Genomic DNA, 19,929 nt, shown 5'->3' with positions numbered 1-19,929 from the left:
GCACAATTCTGTATATAGTTTTGGCAATATGTAATTAATCTGTATCCTGCATGAAATTCGCATGGCCGTATACAAATCAATACATTACCGGTAATTCTGTATGAATGGCAACTCTGTTGGTAAATGAAAAAAATAAACACAGTCTAGATGACAGACAGGATGTTTTTGATAGGGTAACGTGGCGCCATCATGACACATGTGAGTACTGTCCCAAATAAAGGAATATTCGAAATGACCGTTTATATGGTTAAAGAATCTAATTTGAGTGTCCTGTCTGTTAGTCTGTGATTTTATGGCACACTTGGTTGAAATGATAACAATGCAATGGATGGAAACAGAAGCTCTTCTCCTCCGCCCAAAAAAGAGTGACAACGAGTTTTAATGGCAAATTTGAGTAAAAAAATGGTCCAATTGGTCACGAATATGCCTGAATATTTTTTTATTTTAGTGGAAAAATATATGCTAATAGTTAGGTGTGCGTATAAAATATCCAATTAAGTATTTAATTCTCCTAATCCGTTCCATGTATAATGGCATAAGAAAGTTCATTTATTTTAGTTCAACATAAATTGAACTACAAGTGAACAATTTTTCGTGTTACGCACTGTATATATTTTCAAGCGTTTCGATGATCGTAGTGTGCCTTTGTTTACGTTTCCTAGCTAGGTTCATTTTTGCCGTTGTCTTTTTATCACATACATGTGTTCAGTATATTTACATGGACACTGCTGAGAGAAGTGGTTACCTTTTATTACTTGGTTTAATACCGTTCAATATTTCATTTAACTAATAGCAATTAGATTTGTTAACTGTTGTACGTTTTCTGGATAAAAGTCAGCTATAAAAGCTCATTTCCTAGAAGGTAAGATATTTCAAAAACATAATACAATTCTCTAGATTTTGACTCTCTAGCAGCAGTGAAGAAGTGCTCACGATTTACAGTTTATCTTATCAATTTTTCAGTAATCACATTTCGGGTTGTGTTTCTCGCTCTCAATCGGTCAGTCAGAACAGAACGGGTTCAGCAGCAGCAGTCAACTGCGACAACGATTGCGGAATAGAAGTGAAATAGTTTCGTTCCCAGCCAAACATGGACACTGTAAGCAATGACGTACCGGTGCTAGAATCGTGCATTCCGCTGCCCATCGAGGCGGATCAGCTGCTGGAAGTCGTGGAGAAGGCCAAAGATTGGGCTGTCATGCACGGGGCGGCTATGCGATCCAAAGCAAATTTTAATCCCGATGCCTTGCAGGTACGTGGTCTACATCTCCGGTGCGATGACAGTGCAAAGTTTGTTTTTATATAACAGTTCTAGTAGTAGCGGTTACTATGGGCTGAACAGATTTTGTTGGAAAAATTGTTAATGAGCAATCGTACTTAAATTCTTATCTTTTCGTTAAAGAAGTAGAGTTGAAGTGAACTCTGAAATTTGTATTTGGTCTTGAAGAGATCACAAAATAAACATTGTATAATAATTTTACATACAATTTGCTCGATTATTCAGCCCATAGTACAAAGTCGACAAACCATTAGTGCCAACAAATATAACAATAATGAATCAACTTCCCCTCTCCGTGTCATTTTAGTTTGCACCGTTCATTCTGACACCGAGTTCATTTCCTCGGAAGGAATTTGAAAAGGCAGTCGCACTACAAACAACTTTGAACGAACTGATGCACGCCGTTTCGTATGATTACGACTTTTTGCGCGAAACTCTCCAGGGTACCATAAAGGTCGACGAGTTTACCCGTTCGCTGTTCGAAATCTTCGAAACCGTATTGGCAGAAGGAATCGCTCAGGTATTCTCGAATTGGATTTATCACCAGTTAGTCATTCACACCATTGAGAAACACATTCGTTCGTTTTCGCCTAGCATGTACCCATCATTCCAAACCAAACCCAATTTGTCATAGATTAATACAAATCAACATTTAGGAACCCAGTAACTTTCGCTCCCCCCAATCCCTTCCCACAAATGCAATCACAAAATGAAAGTTTTTAATTTCACCCCACAAAAACATCACTCCCAAAGCCAATTTCGCTGGGCCTTTTACGATCCGATTTGATGCTGGAAACGAGATGCGAGAACGCGTGCAAGGTACAGTGCAAACGAGCGCAGGCCTACTGCTGTTGGAAGCAGGTTGAGATCAATTCCATCGCGTCGGGCTTCGGCCACTTGGGCCCCGCGAGCAAATCTCTGCAAAGGTTTTTAGACCTTATTACTATCATTCTATGTACAGTATTCCCTTCTTCTTCACACACACACGCACACCCTTTTTCTTGAGTGTCCTTTTCGATAGTTGAAGACATTTCCCTCATCCGTTCTACGCAATGACCGTCACTGCTGTGAATCACGTTAAATGTCAGATTATTTACCCCCGGTATCAACTGGCCGGGGATTGGAATAGGTAGCAATTTTACCGGATAAAGTATTCATTCTCGTTCGAAGTTGTATCATTTATTGTTATTTTGAGTCCATTAGCCAATGTTGCTTTTTCTCTTAAACACTTTATACTAGTTATATTACCTGGCTAAGTAATGTTAAATCAACTCGTCTGACCAGTCATTACTGTTGATTCATACATGTGGAGGCTATTGTCACATTGTCATAATAGCATTTTTCTACGTAATCATCAAATCGCATGCATTTGGCACCGTAGTTGCGTCTCTTCACTGTTTCAGAAAATTTTTTAGTTGAAAACTCGATTATTTCATAGTAAAACCACATTACAATAATGCATAAAAAAAACGGTGTAGAGAAGCTTTCTACTCATCCAAATGATTAAAGTCATCATTTTTTTCATTCATTCGAAAATTGAAACTTACTGCAATTCTTATGTTAAGATTACTTAACTGAAAAAAGTAAATGTTTGTGAAATTGATTCTCTCACATTGTTATATAGTATACATATTATTTTCGTTTCCTTAGTCTAACAGCATGTCGGTTTTCTCTGTAGATCTTTTCTTTAGCCAGTTGTTCCCACTGCATGAATATAAATGGGATAGTTCACACATCACAGTTACCGTGAAACAAGGAAATCTAGAGATCTCACTGTGGGGAAGAGAAAATGAATGTATCTGAGTCAATACCTACTCTAATGGTGTGAAATGAGCAGGCAACTTTATATCAACAATTCGGGAGAATTTCCACACCAGTAGGCGCTTTTTGTGTCACTGACTGCTCTTTGCAAAACTGTTACAGTTGGCTCTTTAGGTGTACAGTATGCGCCATTTCTTATGTCGGTATGTAAACTTTGAATAACTAAAAACAAACGAACTTATCATGTTAAAAATTGTACGTTTCCAAAACAGCTGTAGTCAAGTCAATCTATAGTCAAAAGTCAAAGTTATAGAAGGTTACAATACCAGGGATGTAAACAGCTCCACTGAGTTTGAGACATTAAGACGTTAAAAAACTAATGTATTGTGAAAACGTTAAAAAAGTATTTGTTTTCCATGTTTAATTTGATAACGGACGCTTTCAAATGATTTCATTCTTCTCACTTTTGGGTTGGAATGGTCGAACGATTCGTACGCTAAACGATTGCGTTTCGGACAAGTTCTACATTTGTATTGTGTGTGTGTTTTTTTATAAATACCAATCTTGCAACATATAGAAGGTTGACTGGGAACATAATTTCCTATCTTGGGGCAAAATTTTATTGAACCCGAAAATGGTGTTTTATTTTTGTAAATCGACATTCAATTTTGAAAATCCCCCTTTTCCAAAGAAGGATTCGAATAGACTCTCAGATTTCAATGAAACTATTTCGGCATATAGACTATCACAAAAAGCCACTTTGTTCTCCCAAAGTTGATCGAGACTGTCTTTTGAAAAGGACTAGACTTTTATTACCAATTGTTCACTAAATTATTCTGATTTTCGAATAAAAATACTGAAAAAGTTACTTATCGAACCCTGCACTGAAAAGCTTCTAGTAGGTAATGACGTCGGACTGTTACCGACATACGGCAGACCACTTTATAAATGCACATTTATTTTGAAACATTGTTCTACTAATAAACCATCCATTTCAAGTAAAATCTGAGTAGTTTCTTGTAAAACGCTTTGAATTCTGACAAGAACCGATGGTTACAATTTCTACAACTTTCAACACAGTTGACATATTATTTCCACGAGCAAAATTCAGAACTAATCAGTTACCTCACGTTTGGCGAACGGCGCACAAAGTAAATCTTTCACTTGCTTGCGTGCCCTTCCCTACAGCGCTAACGTTCCGCACCGAGCCATGGCACCCATGAAGTTGGACGTTGTATGTATTAGTGACGACACTTATTCTGATTGAAAATCGGTTTCGTAAAATCAAATCAATGTATATGAGAAAATCTAAATAACTCTGTTTGATTCTATGTGGAGACACTGAAAATGGTTAGGAACTAAATGATTTGACAGTAATTTTGGATTATAACACTATCATTTATGGCCCTTAGAACTGTCGTTTTGTATATGTATTCTCTCCATTGTATTCATACTTTGATGAGTTTTCCGCACTTGTTTGAAACGGAAGCTAAAAAAGCGGTTTTAACGACTACAAAAATAACAACATATAAAATGTTTAGATTGATTACTTCATTTCGGATTATCATATTTCGGGCCGATAAAATGTTTTTTTTGTTACACGCAAACGACCAGCAGCTGAATGATTTAATTGCGGGCTTTATTTCAGGGTTTCAGAAGATGCTATTTTCTACGATATTGAACGCTAATTCTTTATATTACATTTAGAACGACTAATTTAGTATAATATTCCCCATCGTTGTCCACTTTTCGGTTTCTCCAATGGAGAAAGCTGGACCAGCAGCTGGATACGCAATTGCTCTTGTTTGAAGCAAGACTCACACTGCGAAAGTCCAACATAAAAAGACACAGACACAGGGTAAAAAAAATCGAATGATTCGAAAAATTTAATAATGATAATAATAATGAAAATAATATTTCAATATTGAATAATCGAGTAATTCGAAAAATCCGACATCCCTACTGTCATACTTTTCGTCATCTTAGAAGGCCCCAATACACAATCAGTTTTCCCGATAGCTTTTTATCAATCTGAGTCGAAACCAAGGGGACGACACTCCGTTATTTGATGCTAGAATAATTCTGCTATTACCTATTTCGAAAGGACTTATCGAAATACTATTAGAATAAATGAGATTGGATTGGAACGATTACAGAATAATGTAGAATAAGTGCGATTGAAAAATCAAAACTGCTTGAAGTTCACACTTTTATAGATTTGTTGTCATAATTCCAAGCAGAATTGATATCAAAAATTGAAAAAAAAATTAAAACATAGATATTGCTACCAAATTAAGTTGAAACAAACCTACACGGAGAACCTTTCGATCATAAAATTGCGATATCGCAGTTTTTTGTTTTTGCGATAGTTGATTTAACTAATTTCTTTTTGATTCAACCAATATGGTTTTTGATTTGCATATATTCAAGTAGTTGAAAAATATGTTGTTTTGAATGCTGTCAAATGCCGGAGACAGTTGAAAGCAAAACAATAATCGCAATACAGAATCAACAACTTTTTTAGTTGAAATCTGTTTGCGTCGCTTCAAAATGTCAATGAAAACAACATCGATGGTTAAAGCGTTTGGTGAAATTGTGTTCATTCGATTTGAGAAATTTATGATAACAAGTGATTATCTAACAGCGGTGTTGTGATAAAGTTAACCTTGTTTAAGATGGAAAAGATTTGGTGACAAATTATAAAATTTTAATGAATGATCATCTCGTAATCTTTCAGGTATGCGCAAAAATTTTATGCTTCAAATTCGATCATTGATTTACTTTCAGCAGACTGTTTTACTTCCAGCTGTTTGATACCGATGATGATGTTCATGCATTAGCAATTAAACGCTTTTTGACATGAATTTAATTTATAAAAGTAACAGGAACGAAGGGTTTGAAACACACAGAACGCGCTGCGATTGAATGGCGCGTTTGAATTGCCGTCGCAAAATTCCAATTCCCAGTGGTTGATGCACTCAAGCTCATATAAATTGACTAAAATTATTAGTGCATAACTTTAGTTCAACCGTTTGAAGGCATCATCTTTCAATACTCATTTTAGGTAAATTTAATAATTTCGCCAATTTACTCGCCCCTTTGGGCACTTTTGCTGATTAAAAACGTTTTTCTACATCAATCATTTCCGATCGAATCAGAAGTATTTTTTTTTAGAATTTAGTGATCGGTGGTTTTCCCAATTATTACATGTCAATATAAAATACGGTTTATATTTTAACAACGATATTTAAACCATGATTCTCAACATACCGATACTTAACATACTTATTTCAAATAGATCATGACGTATATCAGTAAGTATATTTTGATTATTTTCGCAAATCAATAACATTGTTCGATTTGATTCAACTATTTGCAATATCTAAAACAAATAAAACTGATTTATTTTTCAACTAACAGAAGTTTGTTTCAATAACAACACCAGTTATTCCAACTAAAATTTGTTGAAACTGAAAGGTATGTGTCCTCACTAATTGACAGCATTTTTTTTTTTCAAACAGTTAAATTAGTTGTTTCAACCATCGTTTCTGCTAATCGAAAAACAAAAATGACAGTTTAGTTAAAACAACAATCGATTAGTTGTACCAAATTTTAACCAATCGAAATCAGAAAATCATCTAATATTCTGGTTGAAATGGGATCGCGGGTGGTTCCGTGTATGTTTAATCCACCCGGTGGTGTGATAATTTCATTTGTCAACGGTACAGTTTCATTAAAATATTTTTTGCCTTGTTTATTAAGATAATTTCTGACTCTAATTTGGGCACAATTGTGATACCAATTCATTAAGATTTATTCGGGTAGATCACAAAAGAATAGCAACATTTTTTAAGCCAAGTGTATCAGCAAAAATACATTTGAACGTGAACGATTTGCCGTTTACGTCACTTGTACGATTACATCTCCGAAACTTTAAGTCTTAGCCATATGGTTTTCGAACTCGATCCACGACCCATTTTGGCCTTAAACGAGGTTAAAGTTACACAGAAAGAAAAGATGAAACTTACACGACATGTAAACCAATAGTATTATTAAACAGACGTCAGTTGAAACGTAAATCTGATTTAAAACCATGATTGATGTAAAATTACATTGAAATGCATTTACTTTTTCATTGAACAAGGCTGTATATTTACAAATCGCTTAGTTTTGTAATGTAACTTTCCATTCAATTACCTGCTCCAAATATGTGCATGAAAATAAATGTAAATTCACAAAATATTTCTATCTGTGTATTTAAATCGGATAATGCATATCCGAGAATATTAAGCGGTATTAAAATTGCTCGTTTTATCACAGAAATCGGACTACGACTACGACTCAATAGTATCTCTCAAACGAGCCGTAGCTTGTTAAAATTGGTTCAGTGCAAAAAAATGAGACTGAAAAAAGAGCGTTTTGTCGTTTACGTCACTAATGTCATTACATTATCATTATCTCCGGAACGTATCGGTTACAGTGATGTCAGATTGACTGATGTATTCATATGCATTGATTTGAGTCCAGGAAATTCAGCACCATGACAAAGTCCTTTATATACGGGGATACTTGAATTACATAGTATTATAAACTAAAAGGCTGAATGTTTTATGAAGGATTCAACATTCCTTTGATTTCCCTTACACTTAGCACTGTATGCGTACTTAATAGTAATCTTTATTAACTGGGCGGAGTTATCTAAATCAGCCAATCGGAAACTGGAACCTTCTGACAAAAATGTGAACGCCTTGCCAAAATATGTTAGAGTTGGCAAAATACCTCCGTTACAATAGTTTTCAGGTCTTGTAGCGTAAAACCGGCAGTATCTTCTAGGTCCAACACTGCCAGACAAAGCACGTACAGCGGACAACCCTAGCTAATTACATAACCTTAAATAATTTTTCTGGATTCAAACTAGAATTTTATTATAACAAATACATTCGATGAAATGAACCAGTTGCAAATTGTTCTGCTCCATTTCAATTGGCCACAAAACCGGTTTATTGAGAATTTTTTTCCAATAATTTAGATTCTTTTAATATGGAGATTCTCATGTACCTTGAACCTGCATCCTTCATACAACAACTTGTTCATGTAGCCCTTCCATAATTGTGTGTATGCTTGCAAGCCATCAAAAAGCCGTTTATGATTTGAAATTCCTAATGCTCGAACAGCTGTCAGATCGGATTTACAGAAATATAGGAAAAAAACGAATGAATCCTTGCCACCGGTACATGCAAGTATATTCTAAGTTCCACTCATTTCGTGATTTTACATCCAGTTTTACATTTAGAAACACCCACAAAAACTTCCCTCTTCCAACACTTTTTCCAGGCGCAATCGCTAGCGTTGCTCCGGTCTGACTATCTGGCAAACTTTCTCGAATCGAACGCCATTAAACAGGTGGAAATCAACACGATCGCCTCCAGTTTCGGTGGAATATCCACCATAATGGCACCGATGCATAGGTACAGTTTTGTTTCTCAATAACTTTTCTTTTTCGTTTTCAATATATCTCTGAACATCTTCATCCATTTTAATTAGTCAGTCAGTAGAGTTTTACTTTTTTCAATGCACTAGATGGTACTTTCTTTCGTTACTTTTTATCAGTTCTTTTTTAAACACTTAACAATGAAAATTTTCTATTGGAAATACACGATAACTGGTAATTAACAACACTCGGCTTCTTCTTTTTTCTCCTTTGTATAAATATTGAATTTTATTCCCGTTGAAAGTTTGCTGCACCCTGAATCAGGCACGAAATTAAACCGAATGAGATTTCAATTTCATGAACATTTATCTGTTTTGATTATTTTCTGGTTTTCGGAACATACATTACCCAAATTAGAAAGAATACAACAAGAAAAAAAACCTTTTTATTTTGTTAACGTTTTGCTAGTCGCAAAAAAATTTTCAACTCTTATTCTTCTTTATTTTGAGTAACAATAGCTAAATCTTTTATTTATGGTCTCAATTGCATGACCTTTCGTTGTTTCCTAGTTTTTTTTTTGCGTTGAGTATGGTTTTAATATCAAAATAATATTACTGTTTACTTCTTTAAACAAACAAAAAAAACACACGTTTGTAGTTTTATCCTGACAGAACTGGGCCATTCGGATAAGTTGGCTAAAGTGAGTACGATACAGTTTCGAGAGAGAGAAAAAAACTTCAAAGTAAATAAACCTTTCTACTCGTAGCTACCACCAAACGGAGCCTTGTACGGATTGTGTGATGCCATGGTAGAGGCCTGGACACTTCAAAACCGTCCACAGGCAGTGATCCTGTTCGTAATCGAAGATATCACCTACAACATCTGCGATCAGAGGTTCCATGAGTTCTACATTCGTGAAAAGTACTCGCACATTCAGGTCATCCGTCGAACGTTGACACAAATCCACGCACAAGGTAAGCTAGGTTCCGACGGTCAGCTACTGCTGGGAGACCAGGAAGCTTCGGTGATTTATTTCCGAGCGGGTTACGAACCGGGTCACTATCACGGCCAGAACGAGTGGTCGGCCAGACTGCTGATGGAACGTTCCACCGCCATCAAATGTCCGTCGATACAGTATCACTTAGCCGGTACCAAAAAAGTTCAACAGGCTCTCGCTAAACCGGGAACTTTGAAAAGATTCATATCCGATGAGCGTAAAATCGATACCATCAAGGAGATCTTTACCGGTCTGTATTCGCTGGACAAAAATGAACAAGGCGATGAAGCAGTCAAGCTGGCACTGGCAGACCCGGAACGTTACGTGCTGAAACCACAACGCGAAGGTGGAGGCAACAATGTCTACGGTGCTGACATTCCAGGAGCTTTGACCAAAATGGACGAGAGTGAGCGATCGGCGTGGATTCTGATGGAACGGATCTTTCCACCGGTTTCCAAAGGTTACATGATACGTGCGGGTGGAACGATGCCTCCGGAAATTGTAAATCTAGTGTCAGAGCTGGGAATTTTCGGTGCCATTATCGGGTATTTTGTTTCGATGTGCAACTGATTAGATTGATTTCAATTTGATTAATTTTCAGAACCAAGGACAAGGTGGTATACAACAAACAGGTTGGACATATGTTGCGTACAAAACTATCTAGCGCAAACGAGGGTGGAGTTGCCGCTGGTTTAGGGGCACTCGATAGCCCTTATTTGATCGATTAGCATCATTGTTTTACTTATCCAATCGATTTGATTGTGAATTATTAAACATTCGGGGTATAATTTCAAGTAATTCATTCGCATTTAAAGTATTGTACAATGTTTGAAAAAATATTCCATATATATATTTTAAACGACCAGAATATGTTCAAGTTTTTGCCATATTTTAAAGGGCGATCGTTTATCTTCGTTTATCCCGTTGGCGAAAACGACTGTAATTGAAGTGAATGTGGCGTAAATTCTGAATATTTTTCACCGTGATTTAAGTGCATAGAATGAAAAGAAATGCCAAAAATTAAACGTTGGTTTAAGAAATTGATCAACTTAACCAAAGTCTCCTCTTAGATTGCACCAATGGTATTCGCCGTACATGTCCAGCACACGTTATATGCCTAGCTTCATAAGTTTATCGATTGCAGCATATTTGATCACACCGCACATATGAAATTTATTGTTCTCGATACAATTCACCCGAGTATTGAGCGAAACATTTTCATATCGAATACGCCAAGCTCTCGAAACTCTGACAAAAATATGGTACACACGAGTAAAAACTCTACTCTACTAAGTTCTGTCGTATTCGAAGAACAGCCGTCTCAAGACACTAAAACCTCACTGCCCAAAACTAACCGGACATAATGACAGGATACAATATCAGGCCAAAGGATTGTTGGCGATTCTGGAGGATTTCATATTTAAAAATTTATTCGTTAACAGTGAATTGTGTGAGAAAATAAACATATGTGCGAAAAATTTTAATTACTTCCACACACTCATAGATTCATAAGATTCAGAATTTCATGTGAAATAATGTCAAGAAAACTCCAACCAAAAATTGTATAACGATCATTGAGAGGGCTTATAGTATGTGTTCGTCTCATGATTTCAGATATTTAGCAACAGGAGACACGCAAAAAACCATAGCATTCAGTTACAGACTTGGGGCTGTCTACCAGATTGTTCACGAGGTATGTCGTGTAATTACCGAAAAATTAATCGACGATGCAATGCCGAAACCAACAGAAGAAGTGTGCAAGAAGATTTGGTGGAATTTCCCTCTGTGTCTTGGAGCCTTGGATGGAAAGCATGTGACAATTCAAGTACCTGCCAATAGTGTCTTTGGGTCAACGCATGCTTTGATCGTGCTTCGGACGTGTGTCAATACAAACACGGGTACGACACGGTCTAGTGATAATATTCACATGGAGCTGCATTAAACAAATTTGAAGCGTAACCCGGACGGGATCCGGTCCAGTCCCGCTCCGGATACGTCACGGCCTAGTGTGAATAGCGCTTTACTCTTCGCAAAACTTTCAAGTTAAAACTACAAGCTTTCGATTTATATTGGAAACTTTCAAGAAGTTTCAGTAATGGCTCCGTAATAATCAAAAGAGAAAGTAAACAAAGAGAGGCTCTCGTTTGCAGTTAGGCCCTTTTGTCGTGGGATTGTCCGGTTCAGTTCCGTGACGGCATAGTGAAAGTGCCTTCAGTCCGTCGTCAGCGTTTTTTTTTATCGGAAAATCGTAGATTTTTAAATACATTAGCTTAACAAATAATTCACATGCCCATTGTGCTCTTATTTTTGATATTTTTTTCATTATTAAGAATTAAAAAAATCCTTCTTAATCCACATTGTGGTGTAATGGTACCTTTCTCTTGTCATTGAAACCGTCTCATTAAAACATTTGGAGACATTCTGTCGAAGGTTTGTCAAGAGAAACCTCAATGAGCACTCTTTGGAACACGGCCAGACGGATGAGGAATCATAACGTGGGAAATGAGAGTGAGGAATACTCGAACCGATGGACATTTGACTTTGCTAGGAAAGTTTGTCAAGATTCTGTTCCTACGCATTATTCAGGAGCCTCCTCCAAACAATGGTTCCATTGATAGCCCCTTTTCAATGATGTGGTTTTACATAGCACTCTTGTCTTGGTACAATAACGCTTCTGGGTTGGACAGAATTAAATTCAACTTGGTGAAGAATCTGCCCGACCTTGCTAAAAGACGTTTGTTGGAATTGTTCAAAAAGTTTCTTGAGCAATTTATTCAACAGGTGAAAAGTAGGCCAAATACCCAATTTTGTGTTTGAGTGAGATGTTCAGTAAAAGTGTTGAAACAACTTATTATCCCGCTTTAATATATAAGAAAAACTTATTGTCCCATACAGGTGCTATGTTGAACAATCCATTGGAAATTGGGCCAACACACCATGCATCGTCCAACGATATTTAAGGATTTAACAGCAGTTTGAAATCAATTGGAAAGCATAAGAACTTTCTTAGTTATTGTCAAGACCAGCACAATGAAAGTTCATCTTGAAAAATAAGCATAATTTGAATGCTTGTGGTGGATTTTTATCAGTTTTTAGAATGCACTATTTAGAATTCTTAGCAGTTCTCATGTTTTTAAATTTGCTAATGATGCCATCTTGAGACAAAACTCGTGTTGTGCTCATATTTGTGTGAGATTTCAATAGGACTCACAAAATTGGAAAAGTTGTCGATCTTGATCTTATCCACCGTTTGCAGGGAGTATTTGAGTTCCTTCTTTGAAAGCTGAAACTGGTTTCTGAGGACCAGTATAGAATGTTAGAAAGATTTAGAATATGGATTGATTTGTTCAGTGAATCTGTATTTAATTTTCTTTTAAAGATCCTCAACTATTCCATAGTACGATCACAAGAATGCTGATATTGATGTAGATGAAGAAGAATTGAATTTAGTTTGGGCTTTTGAAACTGAAAGACTCCTAACTTCAATAATGTAATGATTCAAATTATGTATGACTGTATATAACTATTTGAAAGAATCATTGCTTAATTTGAAACCCTGAATATTATTGGAGATGATCTGAATGAAAGTTAGTTCACTACAAATAGTACATTGATCCGCTACAACTAGATCATTTGTAGAAGGGTTTCTCATAGAAGATAAATTAGCTATTTGGAAATAAAACTGACTAAAAACCAGCGAAGAGTTCATCATGAAGAACTCGTACTTCTGATTATTGGTTTGATTACTTCACGTGAGATGCTTAGCACTTAGAATCCTATTCGGAGAAAATAGATCGATTTCTTGGGCATTTGTGCAGATATCATTTGATTTATTTGCACATCAATGCATTGAAATCGTATCCATGCTGCACTTCAAAAATGGGATGAGCTGACGGATGTACCTATCGTTTATTGACTGACCGGAAGGAACGAAGAAAGTTCTGTACAAAATGCCTCGGAATTGCAGGCGTAGATTGTTGGTTTTCCAGAGTGGAACTGTTGTTCCTTATTGATTTGTAATGTTCTTTTTTGGACAAGGGATATCTGTTTAAAGCTTGAAACAAAAAACATACAAAATAGCAGCGATTTGAGCTTATTCCAAAAACCGGGCATTTTTAACTCGCAAACCGGGAAAGAACCGGGAAATTAAAATCGGCAGTTCACTTGCCACCCTGAATTTACATACATACAAAACTGCAAACCAGACATCTGCGGTTTTAACGCTTATTATCAGAGATATCAAGTGCTGAATTATAAAATCTATTTCTTTTGAAAGAATGAGCTATGAAGCGGCGTTACCGTTTCATGCTGAATACCACAATAGCTGGCTTGGAACGCTGGGAAAAATGAAGGGTCGTGTAAGACATTTTTAATTTTAAAATACTTGCTTCTATATTGAATATAACTAACGCTCGTATACGAACTGTATCTTACAGTATTGTACTGTATTTTCAACTCAAGTTATACTTAGAGTTGCCACCTGCTCAGCCTCGCCCGGTAATGTCGGGCCTAGAATATGCTTCCGGGCTGCCAGACTTGGATAAATTCTGCTGGGCCACTGTGCGACTGATGACTCCTAAAGATACATATGATTTAATTCGTTATAACGCAAAGTTATCATTGGCTAAGCTTAACGTATCAGGTGTACAACTTTGCTTCCGCCGTTTTCCGATAGGGGTCAAAATACATAGATGATGATACCTTTAAATTGAGTGTGTACAGTGTCTAACGAATTATCATCGCCGCTTCAGTGACAGTTGTTCTTGTTTTCGTATTATTCACGCTCGAAAATGTCTGTTTAAGTGCCCAATTCTCGCCATTCGCGGGAAGTTTTACTTTTCTGTTACAATTCGAAAAAAATGCAGCTAAAGGGCATCGAATGCTCTCAGAAACTAACGGTGATGCTGCTCTGAGTAAAAGAACGTGCCGGGAGTGTGGTTCCAACGTTTTAAAAATGGTGATTTCGATGTCGAAGACAAGCATGCTGGTGGAAGAGAAAAAAAAACCTTCAAAGATGAAAAACTAGAAGCATTGCTTGATGAAGATTCGTGTCAAACCTAAGAAGAGCTTGCCGAATCGTTGGGAGTGAGTCAGCAAGCCATTCCAAAACGTCTCAAACGTGCCGTACGAGTTGAAACCGAGGGATATCGAGCGCCATCTATTTGTATGTGAGCAACTGCTTCAAAGACAAAATCGTAAGGGGTTTTTACATCGACTCGTTACCGGTGATGATGCGCCTTAGTCGCGTGCTAAAAGAATAGCGGCCACAATATCAAGAGCGACATGACAAAGTCATCCTCCAACACGACAATGCTCGGCCTCACGTCGCAAAAGTGGACAAAAAGTTTCTGGAAATGCTGAAATGGGAAGTCTTGCCCCACCCGCCGTATTCCTCAGATGTCTCCCCTTCTGACGACCGTTCGATGGCACACGGCCTGGCAGATCAACATTTTCAATTCTTCGAAGATTGATTGTTTCATGGATAGCGTCAAAAGAGGACACCTTTTTCGCGCCGGGATCCGAAAATTGCCGGAAATATGGGAGGAAGTTTTCGCTAGCGACGGACAACACTTTGAATAATACATCTGTAAGCACTTCTTCGCAATTAATCTTTTAATTTTGGAAAAAACGGCGGAAGCAAAGTTGTACACCTGATATAATCATTTAGTAAAGTGGAAATATGATTAAACGGCGACTGCAAACTTACAAAATTACTTAGAGAAATCAGAACTCATAATTCGAGAGCTTGCCCCCCTTCGTTAGGTCCGGGACGTTATTGGAGCGTTTGAAAGCTGATATTGCAAAGAAACGACCGGCAACGAAAAAACGCACCATGTCACAAGTCAATCAAAGCAATGGCAAAACTACATGAATTGAACTTTAAATTGCTCCCACATCCACCGTATTCGCCCGATCCCTGCGACTAATGGCCTTTCGCAGACCTGAAAGGAATGCTCGCCGGTGAGAAATTTCGCACGAGTGATGAGGTTATCGCTGAAACGGAGGCCTATTTTGAAGCAAAAGATAAATCGTTCTACAAAAGTGGTATTGAAATGTTAGAGCGGCGCTGGAATGATTGCTTTGCTTTGGATGGAGATTACGGTGTCGAATAAAGTTAAATTTGAACAAAAAAAAATCGCGTTCTCTTTGTTAGGTCCGGGACTTTTCAGCCCATGTGTTATCTCACCCTGGATGGAAACGACTGGCAGAGCACTTCGTAAAAAGGTAAAAGTAGATAGTTATCTTTCTTTTAAATGGAATATAACAAATCAAAACTGAAGTATCGACGGCTCGATCACTGGAAATCCGTACAGGAATAAGAATAGTTCCAAGAATAGGAGCCAGAGATAACTTAAGTCATACAAAGTTATTGAATTTTAAACTCCTAAATATCACGGTAAGCGAAGTCTTCTTTCAAGTCAAATCTTTATTTTCATTACGTTAAAATATACGAGTCGATTTTCCAGCTAGAACCGCTATAGCCTAACGTCTGATGAAGTTCACACGCTGTCCTCGGATGAACATCAGCCAATATGTCGACTGCAACCCCTTACCGGTTGACAGTGTAACATACCAACACAGATGCCAAAAAAGGACACAAGGCAAGGCACTGTGAAATGCTCCTGTTTCAGTTTAGGAGAGAGGCTGACTGTATATGCTACTCAACCTACACGTACACGTACAAGGACACTGCCGTCGTGTCGTCCTCGCGGTCTGGTCTGGTGAATCGTACACTGAAACGCGTTGCACAAAGTGGTGCAAGATGTGAACCGAACAACTCGTGTGCGCTTCAATTTTTCGCTCGAATCCCACTCTGGTCTCTGGTTTGTTCTAGAGAAAACAGCAAAAATTGCTAGCCAGTAGAAAAGCGAAGTACACCCCCTCACGAAGTTTTTTTGTTCGCGGGTGTGATCTCCAAACGGGTTGGTGATCCTTTTATTCCACTGAAAAGTTGTGGTGCTATACTAATTTAGTGAAAAAGTCCATTTTCGCTTGTGATATGAGTAGCAGTTTAGGAATATAAGCAAATTTTGTTATTGCATAAAGTGGCGTAATTTGTCAAGAGTGATCTAATTATCGATTGGGAAGAGAAAGCTGCAGTATTGCAGTTGTTATGTGCTACGTGAAGAAAGTTCTGTGCCAGTGAAAGAAAATCATACAAAGAACCGTGAAATAGCATGGAGTTTGAGTTCGGAATCGATTAGATGCAAAATTACTACCAAGGCAAGACTAAGACATTGTGTTCAACAGTCAATTATAGTCCCTGGAACGCAAGACTTACGGCTTAATCAACTGTCGATTGGGTGAATATATTTCAATTTTTCGACAACCACAAAAAGCACACACTATTATTGCGAAAAAAAGCTGTACTCCTGTTGAGCTGTTGTTCCGTTTAGTAAAAATAAATGATGTGTGTTAGATATACTGCATTAAAACATCAACTCATGCCTCTGTCGTTCATCTCTAGAGACGAACCACTTCAAACGAGTCATTTTAGTTTCATCAGCGTTGGTCTCAGTGCTTTTACCGTCAATGGTTGTCATCTTGCATTCATAACCGCATCAGATGAGGCGTTTAGAAAATCGATAGTCCAACTTCACCCTCTCAACTACATGTTCACACTATCGTTGCAAAAGTTCTGTTTGCCGTTTTTGTTCCCCTATCATCCGCTGCTGTTGTATAGCATATAGGTAGTATGTATTCCCAGTGCCATTTTTCCAGCAACAACCCACACAACATCCCTTGATTGAAATAACACCACACTTCACCACGCTCATTACCGGACGGACCCAGCTAGGGGTCTTACAATTACCGCGTGGTCGTGCTGCAGCCCACGCGGTGACATATTTGCAAAATACAGTACAACAACAACACAGATATAGTAGGCAGTGGAATAACAATTCAGACATAAACCATACCGCGCCTGTTGGTATGCATTCATGCTATTCTATATACATACATATACCGTACTGACAGAAGAATGGCGGCACAGGCAGCCCGTGTTACGCACGTGCTAAAAATCAATATAATTGGACACTTCTTCTTCTTCTTCTTCCTTTCTGGTTGGCGTCACCTCACTTGAGATGACGCCGAATTGATGGCACAGCAACTAAGGCTATATTGCCAGTTAATTTTCGTTTATAGTCCAGTGGACTTTCTTTTCACTTGACTACAAGCGAAAATCTCGCTGTGTGGCTGCGTCGAATCGTCAAAGTACGGCTGAAAATCCTTTCTTTCTTGCGAAATACTCGAATTTTCCCCGGACTAACACGATGCAACGTGCTCACCCGTTGAGAGTTTCACCGGAAGTGATATAATTGGACACATGCCACATGGCACGAGGAAAACAGAAAGACAACCTCACATGGTTACAGTATTTTGACCAATTTTCCCCCGAAAAAAAAAACACGTGCGATACATTGTCTGCAATAAATTGACACACTAAAGGAAATGAAAAAAAACCGTACCTTCATTCTCACAACGCCTTCACCGCTAAACATTGTTCTGTACCATCATTAGTCGAGGTGATGTTTTTGAAAATACATGTAGTTATGCTGTGTTCTATAATTTAACAGAGCTGGTTTACTCCGGAGCAACGCCCGTACGAGTCCAGGTAGTAGAGTTTGGTTGGCACTACAATTTTTGTTTCTGTATATTTAATGCGCTGTCAAACTTGTGCCTATAAGTTTTTGTCAAGGAGCATCAACCAGAAATTGGCGGCACACGGGCGGTGGTTAGACGGTAAGCGTACCAAGGATTAAACCTACTCGGTGTGATCCAATTAGGCAGATCCGCTCCAGTTAATTAACGGTTATTGATAAGGGATCCTACTCAAAGTATGTTCCGTGTTAAACGGGGAAGAAGGAGTAGCTCATTTGTGGTTGAATTGTGGCAATGGAAAAGGAGTGAAGTAAAAATGTGATATGAAATGTTTTTTTCATCTAGAGATGGAAATTCTGGAATAATATCCGTTGAAATCTGAAAATTTAGCACACGTAGAATTGCGATTTGTTTCAAGATTCAATTAAATTCAAGTTCAGCTCTGTTTTCGATTTTTCGGATTTCGGGATGTCGGATTTTTCAAACTAATCGATAAACTGGGTTATTCGCCCTTATTCTGAATAACGACGTATTGATTTTTCGATCGAATGTGGTTCGATCGAATCATAGCTACCTTTGATTTTGCTAGCGTTATGGGGAGTACAAGTGAAATACGAGGGAAAAAACGATACGACGTAATTCAGAATAAGGGTGATTAATCGATTACTCGATTAATCGATCGATATTACGACATCGCTACCCATGCAACCAAAATATCTGTGACTACTAATTTTTCTGATAGTGTTCTGATCATACTTTCAAACTTTATTGAAATTGGTTCCACATATTTCCACATTTTCGAGATATTGATAAGTAAATATGTAGTACTTTGTAATTAAATTGTTTAAAAACTTTTTAGTTTGTGAATTTTACAATATGCAACCTTTAACAAAAATATTCATTTTAATAATTGAAATATTATTGTATAACATTCGAACATTCTAAAAACTCATTGAAAAAAGTTATAATGGAAAAACTTGATTTTGGGGCTCTCCAATAAACAATGCACCATATCTCGACACCAATTCCTTTTTTAAATGTTCATGTCTTCGGCATGTTTTCTTGTTTCAATATGATCTACAACTTTTCCAAAGACATAAATACTCTATCTCGTATTGTATGCAAAATAATTTTTTTAAGTCACTTGTAGGTGGATTAATGACAACCTTGATTATATTAAAAGAAGCGGACTATTTCAAACAGAAATTCTTCTGAAAACATGAAAGCCTCAAAATTAACCCCTGAAGCGCAAATAAAAAAAACGCGTATTTTGACATGAATGGGACCACTGTGCAGTGCGGTAAAACTTCATTTCCGATCGAATAATATCAGATAAAAATGAAATTTATGACCACTGACCGTCAGCATATCGATACAAATTCATTTGCCATTCGCTGTCATTTTCAAGTGAAGCTCCCAGAATTCATCGTCAGTTTAATAATAGTACCTAGTCATTTGAAGTTTTGTTTGCTCAGTTTCAAGTGCCAAGTAGTCTAGTTGCTTCATTGTCTTCACTGTTGGTAGTGAGCAAGTTCGAATGAATAGAATTATGAATGGAGTAAAGTATTAAAAATGAAAACTAAAGGAAGAAACTATTCTGTATTCTGTAAATGGTATTTCAGCTATCTGGTTTGTCTTTCATCTATTATATCGAACCAATTCGTATGTTTACATGAACCACATTTGAAGGCCGCTCTCACACTATTGAAAGAGATATTTTGTTATTTCAAGAGATCAACTGATGGCTTCGATTGGAAGAGAATCGATTGAAGAACCGAATGCTGTTTGTGTCAGAGTGTGAAGTTTACTGCAGTAGAGAGATCGTCAGTGTGTTTCACATTCGGTTTCAATTGAATTGAA

At 37.4% G+C, this 19,929-nt stretch overlaps 2 protein-coding genes across 8 annotated transcripts in view; both read left to right on the top strand.

Annotated features, from left to right (window-relative positions):
- The first annotated feature begins 668 nt into the window (after window positions 1–668).
- Window positions 669–10,262, top strand: LOC131426177 (glutathione synthetase-like). Of its 2 annotated transcripts, none has more exons than XM_058588690.1 (7): window positions 669–862; window positions 964–1,252; window positions 1,587–1,799; window positions 2,033–2,205; window positions 9,129–9,171; window positions 9,238–10,013; window positions 10,070–10,262. In XM_058588690.1, exons 2-7 carry the CDS (start codon window positions 1,091–1,093, stop codon window positions 10,194–10,196), a joined length of 1,494 nt encoding a protein of 497 aa, XP_058444673.1. In that variant the 5' UTR covers window positions 669–862; window positions 964–1,090; the 3' UTR covers window positions 10,197–10,262. The 2 variants fall into 2 exon arrangements, with proteins under 2 accessions (XP_058444673.1, XP_058444674.1); XM_058588691.1 differs by lacking the exon at window positions 2,033–2,205 and adding an exon at window positions 8,375–8,508 and having other exon boundaries at window positions 678–862.
- A 5,892-nt stretch (window positions 10,263–16,154) lies between these two features.
- Window positions 16,155–19,929, top strand: part of LOC131426175 (solute carrier family 41 member 1) — a 96,457-nt gene continuing 92,682 nt past the window's right edge. For 2 of the 6 annotated variants that reach the window (XR_009229061.1, XM_058588688.1), the window contains exon 1: window positions 16,173–16,391. The gene's annotated coding sequence lies outside the window, so the exon portion shown is untranslated. Of the gene's footprint in view, window positions 16,773–19,929 lie in introns of all 6 variants that reach the window. The other 4 variants (XM_058588681.1, XM_058588683.1, XM_058588684.1 and 1 more) reach the window with 3 other exon arrangements.

This window comes from Malaya genurostris, chromosome 1 (genome assembly GCF_030247185.1).
Source record: "Malaya genurostris strain Urasoe2022 chromosome 1, Malgen_1.1, whole genome shotgun sequence".
Taxonomy (NCBI): domain Eukaryota; kingdom Metazoa; phylum Arthropoda; class Insecta; order Diptera; family Culicidae; genus Malaya; species Malaya genurostris.
The sequence above is the reverse complement of the archived record's forward strand: the minus strand, read 5'-3'. Positions and strand labels throughout refer to the sequence as shown.

Excerpts from the sequence above, each read along its gene's own strand:
- LOC131426177 (XM_058588690.1), top strand. The coding sequence starts at position 1,091 with ATGGACACTGTAAGCAATGACGTACCGGTGCTAGAATCGTGCATTCCG. Across the intron at positions 9,172-9,237 it reads ATTCGGATAAGTTGGCTAAA|CTACCACCAAACGGAGCCTT; the intron begins GTGAGTACGATA and ends TTCTACTCGTAG. Across the intron at positions 10,014-10,069 it reads ATTTTCGGTGCCATTATCGG|AACCAAGGACAAGGTGGTAT; the intron begins GTATTTTGTTTC and ends ATTAATTTTCAG.